Source organism: Onthophagus taurus, unplaced genomic scaffold (assembly GCF_036711975.1).
Source record: "Onthophagus taurus isolate NC unplaced genomic scaffold, IU_Otau_3.0 ScKx7SY_14, whole genome shotgun sequence".
Lineage (NCBI taxonomy): Eukaryota > Metazoa > Arthropoda > Insecta > Coleoptera > Scarabaeidae > Onthophagus > Onthophagus taurus.
The window spans coordinates 362,344-368,745 of NW_027248939.1; the positions used below are offsets into that span (position 1 = coordinate 362,344).

The 6,402-nt window shown below is 30.0% G+C and overlaps 1 protein-coding gene across 3 annotated transcripts; it reads left to right on the forward strand.

Annotated features, from left to right (window-relative positions):
* Nucleotides 1–2,186: 2,186 nt before the first annotated feature.
* LOC111419658 (uncharacterized) lies at nucleotides 2,187–4,956 on the forward strand. 3 transcript variants are annotated; one of them, XM_071200776.1, is made up of 5 exons: nucleotides 2,187–2,307; nucleotides 2,550–2,609; nucleotides 2,715–2,818; nucleotides 2,900–3,922; nucleotides 3,972–4,956. In XM_071200776.1, the coding sequence occupies exons 2-4, from the start codon at nucleotides 2,551–2,553 to the stop codon at nucleotides 3,727–3,729; spliced, it is 993 nt and encodes a 330-aa protein (XP_071056877.1). In that variant the 5' UTR covers nucleotides 2,187–2,307; nucleotide 2,550; the 3' UTR covers nucleotides 3,730–3,922; nucleotides 3,972–4,956. The 3 variants fall into 3 exon arrangements, with proteins under 3 accessions (XP_071056877.1, XP_022908270.2, XP_071056878.1); XM_023052502.2 differs by having other exon boundaries at nucleotides 3,980–4,956; XM_071200777.1 differs by having other exon boundaries at nucleotides 2,900–3,919.
* Nucleotides 4,957–6,402: the final 1,446 nt, after the last annotated feature.

Sequence of the window (6,402 nt, forward strand, 5' to 3'; positions counted from 1 at the left end):
GTGAATATGATAAGTTAAGTTTAAGTTATCACTTATCACCTATGAACCCTGAAATTTCTTATTTCAAAGCTAAATACACCGTCAACAATAGAATAGAATCAATAGCATTAAAAACATTGAACTACCACAGAACTTTACACTTTTATCATTTGATGTCACAAACCTATACACAAATATTCCTATAGCAGAAACTTTGAACATTACTAAAGATATCATTAAAGAGAAAATTCCCCTAAGAGAAGTTAACCACATTTACAATTTATTAAAACTCTGTACAGAACAGAACTTTTTCCAATTTCAACAAAAATTCTATGTTTACAATGAAGGTTTACCCATGGGATCCCCTCTGAGTGGCCTCCTCTCTGATATTTTTCTTGATCAGATGGAAAATATTATTCTCGATCTTAACAACCCTATTAACAAGAACATCCTTTTATGGCGTAGATATGTGGATGACATTTTGATTATTTGGAACAATCACTATGACATACAAATTACTGATTTCATGATTACATTAACTCTTTTCATCCTAATATAAAATTTACCGTCGAATTAGAAAAAGAAAAACAACTTAAGGCTGTTCGACCGCTACGACAAACGTATTTCTAATAATACGCGTTAACCGTTTGAAATATCAAAAAAAGTTTCAAACAAAAGTTGTTTAAAAATGGAAAATCTATGCTTCTTCTGCGAGATATTTGATTAATTATTGTTAATTACCGAGATTATTAAGAAGCATTTTTAAAAGGGCTTAGAAGAGGCATAGATAATTATTAAACGAACACTTTTTCTAAATAAAATTTTTTGATATTTCATAAAATAAAGGAGGAAAATGAGAAATTCCCACGCCGAAATAAGGTAATAATTTCCTAATTTTTGTATTAGCTCTGCCCTCAAAGATTGGTGGTGTGGCGTACCAGTTTTAGCGAAATCGTGCGTATTCTATCTACCATTGCATCCTGTGAATCGATAACTTTTACGACTTCGTAGAAATATAAATTCATTCTTTAGGAATTAGCCATAAAAGCCCAAAAAAATATGAAATGAAATATAACTTACCATTTTTTAAAGTAGGTATATCCATCCTAATTCTTACGTTTCGTTTTAATAATTTAATTAAGATATGAATGTTTAATAAAAACAAAAATTTGAAGTAAATTCGATAGTAGACTAAAAATTAAAAAAATCCAGAATATAAATTAAATATATTATAATAAATAGTACTCCTATACAGTGTGCACAAATGCAATAATTGTTTGTTGAGTTAGATTTTTATTATTGATTAAAATTAATGAAATTTATTTACATGAATTATTTTGATACAAATAATCATCCAATGTATACGTTTTCATGTACTTTCATATTATTCCTAAGGCATATGAAGTATGTTACAACATTTTAACATTAGACTTTTCTGTTTTGAATCAACTGAAGATTGTCGCTATGTGTTGATTATTCGCCATAATGTACACACCTGTATATTATGTATTTAGGAATCTACAATAATTGAATATGTTTCTAAATTTTGTAAAACAAAAATAAATATAATCCTCAACAAAATCTTTTACTGTTCTAAATATTTAAGAAATACTTAAATTTATTTAATTTCTTTACCTAAGAATATATATAACTTTGGAATTTTTGTACTAGAGAGACGCAGGTACTGAAACCAGTCCCTTTTTACACACTAACTAAAATGTATTTATTTTATTTCTTTACGTAAGAATATTACTGTTTAATTTTGGTACTAGAGAGACGCAGGTATTGAAACCAGCCCGTTTTTACATCCCATAACAGAAAAGGGTTTATTTTACAACTTTGTTTTTCTAAAAGTCAAGAGATTTTTGAAACATTCCTTTCTCGAGTTGTCTTGGGTGAACATCGTGCACAGAGATAATTTTCGTTGTTAAACTAAAGTTTAGTGGAAGTTAGTGTTAATTTAGTGTTTACGTGTGTATAGTTAGTAGTTATTTAAGTTTGAGATAGTGACTTTTTATGAATTATGGTGAAAACAAGAAAATCACCTTCAAAGGTGTTGTCAAAAAAACGACAGTTTTTGATAAATAAAGCAGGGCACAAGTAAGTACGAATTTTTGACTTCACTTTAAATATTACCCAATTTGACACAATTTAAAAATATTAGTTATCAGATAAAACATGAGCTTTTAAACTATTCAAGAATAATTGTGACAAACATGTTATTTATATAAATATTTAATTCTTTTTATTTATTCGTACTTGCAGAAAAACTGTTTCCCATAATGTAACCACAGACCGTTCGTTAGATGAGATTTCTGTTGATTTAGGGTATGTATATATTATTTCCCAAAATTTTAATGAATTAATCTCAAAGTCGGTAAATATCAAAGGCAATAACATTATATTGTAAGGTTTTTTTAAAAAAGAATTATTTTTTTCCTAAATATCTTTAGTTTTTGGAAACGTATTTAATTCAACGTATGATATGTGCTTTACAGCATGTATCGAAAATTGAATTCAGATAAAATTTTGTAATGATAAATTACTCAATACTACGACTGTTTTTACAGAATGGAAGAACCACAATCACAAACAGTACATTTTCAAAACTTTACTGGTAGAAGAATAATTGATATTGCATCATTTTGGAGGCAAATAAAAGATATTAAACACGCACCCGCTTTTAATTGCACAATAGACTTATCCGACATTGTAGCCGAACGCCAAATTGGTTATGAATCTATTTTTACAATTAAATGTCAAATGTGCGGAATGGAATCTGAAGTACACACAAATGGCAATAAAGACGAATTAAATGTGAATACTTCAGCAGTAATCGGTAAGACTGTATTTACACAATAAAAAAAAATTGCGACGCGAACTGTATGTAAATATTTTAATATTTCACATATTCTAACAGGAATAGTGTCAATTGGTGCAGGATATTCCCAGCTGAAAGATTTTTTTTCTATGTTAAATATTCCTAATATGACGCAGCGTCGATATAACAATATTCATACAAACTTACTAGAGGTAGTTGAAACTGTTGTTTCAAAACAATTAAAGGACGCCGGAGAAGAGGAAGTTGCCATTGCAAAAGGAAAGGGTGATGTAGATGATCATGGCGTTGCTCTTGTTAGTGTTGTGTCCGATGGTGCCTGGTCAAAGCGTTCATATCGAACGAATTATAACGCAGCATCAGGCGTGGGTGTGATCATAGGAGAAGCAACAAAAAAAATTCTGCACATAGGAGTACGCAATAGATATTGCAGGATTTGCACAGAGCATTTTACCAACCGACGTACACACAAATGTTTTAAAAATTGGTCTGGCCCATCCACCGCAATGGAATCGGACATTTTTCTTGAGGGATTCCAACATAGCGTGGGTGTACATGGCCTGAAATATATAAAATTAATAGGTGACGGGGATAGTAGTGTCACAAAAAAGTTAAATTCCGTTAAACCCTATGGGACATGTTTAATAGAAAAAGTAGAATGCATCAATCATTTATTACGGAATTTTAGCAATAAATTGGTTGAACTTTCTAAAAAAGTGCGTAGCACTAGTGGAAAATTCGTTCCACTACAACTTCGTAGAAAGATATCCACCAGTGTATTAAGATTTCGGGTAGCTATAAAAAAATCTGCCGAATATAGAAATGGACAAAATGTTCCATATGAACAAAAACTTTTATTATTTCAAAAAGATTTATCAAATATTCAATCCCATATATTTGGAGACCACTAAAACTGTGCCCAATACTTTTGTAATAAAGTAAATGGCGTAGATAATATATTTGCAAACGTAAAGGAATGCGGTTTAGAAGCAGATATCAACACCTGTTTGCAACGAATTATATCTAATTCTTCATCTTGTTTGCTGAATAAAAATAATAATAGCGCCGAGGAGTTCAATAGTTTAGTAAATAAATTTATTGGTGGTAAACGAGTATGTAAATATCATTAGTATTTTCCTTTTTTAATGTTCAGTTTTGCAGATCAATTTCTCTTTAGGGGGATCCTACCAACTACGGTGCCTCATTGCAGCAATTCTGTTCAATTGTCGAGAGCATTATTTAAAGAAAATTGCAGAAAATATGGGAAAGAAATTAGGACACTACACTAAAAAGTGTTGTGAACAAAAATATGAAATGTTGATGAAACGGCGAAAGACGCAGCAAGGGAAAAAACGTAAAAGGGTCAGACCAGTTGCACTAGAAGCGGACAGCGACTATGGAGATGTTGAATTACCACCACAAGAAGAAATTGCTAGAAGAAAAGAAGTTATATTCAATTTATTGAAAAAAACAAAAGAAGAAGCAGATATAATAGAAGTACGAACTAGAGGTCAATATAGCAATCCTTGTTGGAGACAAGAAAGGTTATATAGATTAACAGCTTCCAATTTTGGAGTAGTGTGCAAAAGAAAAGCATCAACACCACCGAACAATCTTTTAAAATGCCTATTGGCAAATAGTTTTCGAGAAAACAAAGCCACCGAATATGGTTGTCAATATGAAAACGCAGCAATAGAAGCTTTTCAAAATATTTCTGGCCTACATGTAGATCCATGTGGTTTATATGTAGGTCAAGGAGACTTTTATTTTTTAGGAGCCAGTCCAGATGGGGTAATCCATAGCAACAATTCCATTATAGAAGTTAAATGCCCATATAATTTAAGAAATATATCTATAGAACATGGCATCCGTACCAAAAAAATTAATATTTTTCAACATCGAAACGGCGAATTAAAATTAAAAACAAACCATAATTATTTTTACCAAATTCAAGGGCAACTTCAGATAACAAAAAAGGAAAAATGTTATTTTGTTGTGTGGAGTCCGATAGGACCCCCGCATATAGAAGAAATAAGTAAAGACGATAATTTTTTTAACTTAAAAATGAAAAACCAGTTACAATTATTTTTTACAAATGAAATGTTAAATGAAATCATTAAACAACCATTATAATGTTATTGTTGTAGTTTTTCTTGATTTCTTTAACTATACCTGAATATTTATGACATTTGGTTCTTATGTTTATCTTCTTCGTATCATAAAAGTAAGAGAATGAAAATACATATACATATTTAATCGTATTAGGTACGATTAATTACTATCAAATTATTCAAATTTTTCAAAGGTTTTAAAATAAAATTTTTTAAATTCAGAAGTTTTGGATTACGCGATAAAAACATTCAATATTATAATAATTATAATAGACATTTCTTTTTTACATCTGTTTTGTGACTGACGATAAAAAAAAATTTTTAGCAACTGATCTCGACCAATAGAAAAGCAGAGGCATTGTAATACCGATATATGCTATCCTTTTTTGAACTTTCGTTTCTCTTTCAACGAACTTATTCCCACGAAACGGTCGAACAGCCTTAACTTTTTAGACCTTACACTAATGAACATTAACAATGATATTGAATATAAGATATATCGAAAACCAACTCAAACTGATACAATAATTCCTCAAACATCTTTTCATCATTATTCACATAAAATATCTGCCATTAGATCTTACATTCATACTCCTTCTTCAGAAGAAAAAAAAAACAATGAACTTCTAATTATAAAAACAATAGCAATTAATAATGGATTTTCCAATGATCAATTGATTCGTTCATTAATAAATTACAATTAAAACACAATCTCAATTCATCTACAGCTTTACAAAGTATAACACATAACGAAAATACCAACAATAAAATTTATAGATTTATAAATTTTGTAGGCAACATTAGTTATAACATAAAAGGATTTTTAAGAATTATAATATTGATGTTTCATTTAAAAATAACAACACCATAAAACAAAAGTTTTTCAATGCCAAAGACAGAATAGGTTTGTTAGATCAAAGTGAGGCATATAAACTACAATGTAACACTTGTAGTACTACCTACATAGGAGAAACTGGTAGATCCTTAAAAACCAGAATTAGAGAGCACCAGCACAACGATAATTCCAATTTCGGCAGACACATGCTTAATTCCAAACATGATTTTGACATACAGCAAAATGTTTCATTATTACATGCACATAACAAACTTTTCAAATTAAACCTTTTAGACCAATACGAGACAGACAAGTTTAAATTTAAAAATCCCCAAAATTGAATGCCTTAACGAGTAGATCTACAGTTCTAAAACTCCTTTTCTACCCCTTTCCCCAAAATGGAGAGGACCGCATGCATTCTTCGCACTTTTTGCGGTCCCAGCGGCCAACACCCACCTTCCTCCCCTATACCTACCCTTACTACCCTTTATCCCTTTTTTATAAATTAATTTAAAATCCACTTTTTTTACATCCCAAATGTTGAACTATATCACAACAAACTAACATTTATAAATTTTCAAATTATAACAAATTTACTACTTGTTTATACAGGCAACTTCGGATTACCTTTTTATGTT

Coding starts and splice junctions, on each gene's coding strand:
- LOC111419658 (XM_071200776.1), top strand. CDS start 2,551: ATGGAAGAACCACAATCACAAACAGTACATTTTCAAAACTTTACTGGT. Junction 2,610..2,714: donor TTTACTGGTAGAAGAATAAT/TGATATTGCATC, acceptor CCAAATTGGTTA/TGAATCTATTTTTACAATTA. Junction 2,819..2,899: donor GAATACTTCAGCAGTAATCG/GTAAGACTGTAT, acceptor ATATTCTAACAG/GAATAGTGTCAATTGGTGCA.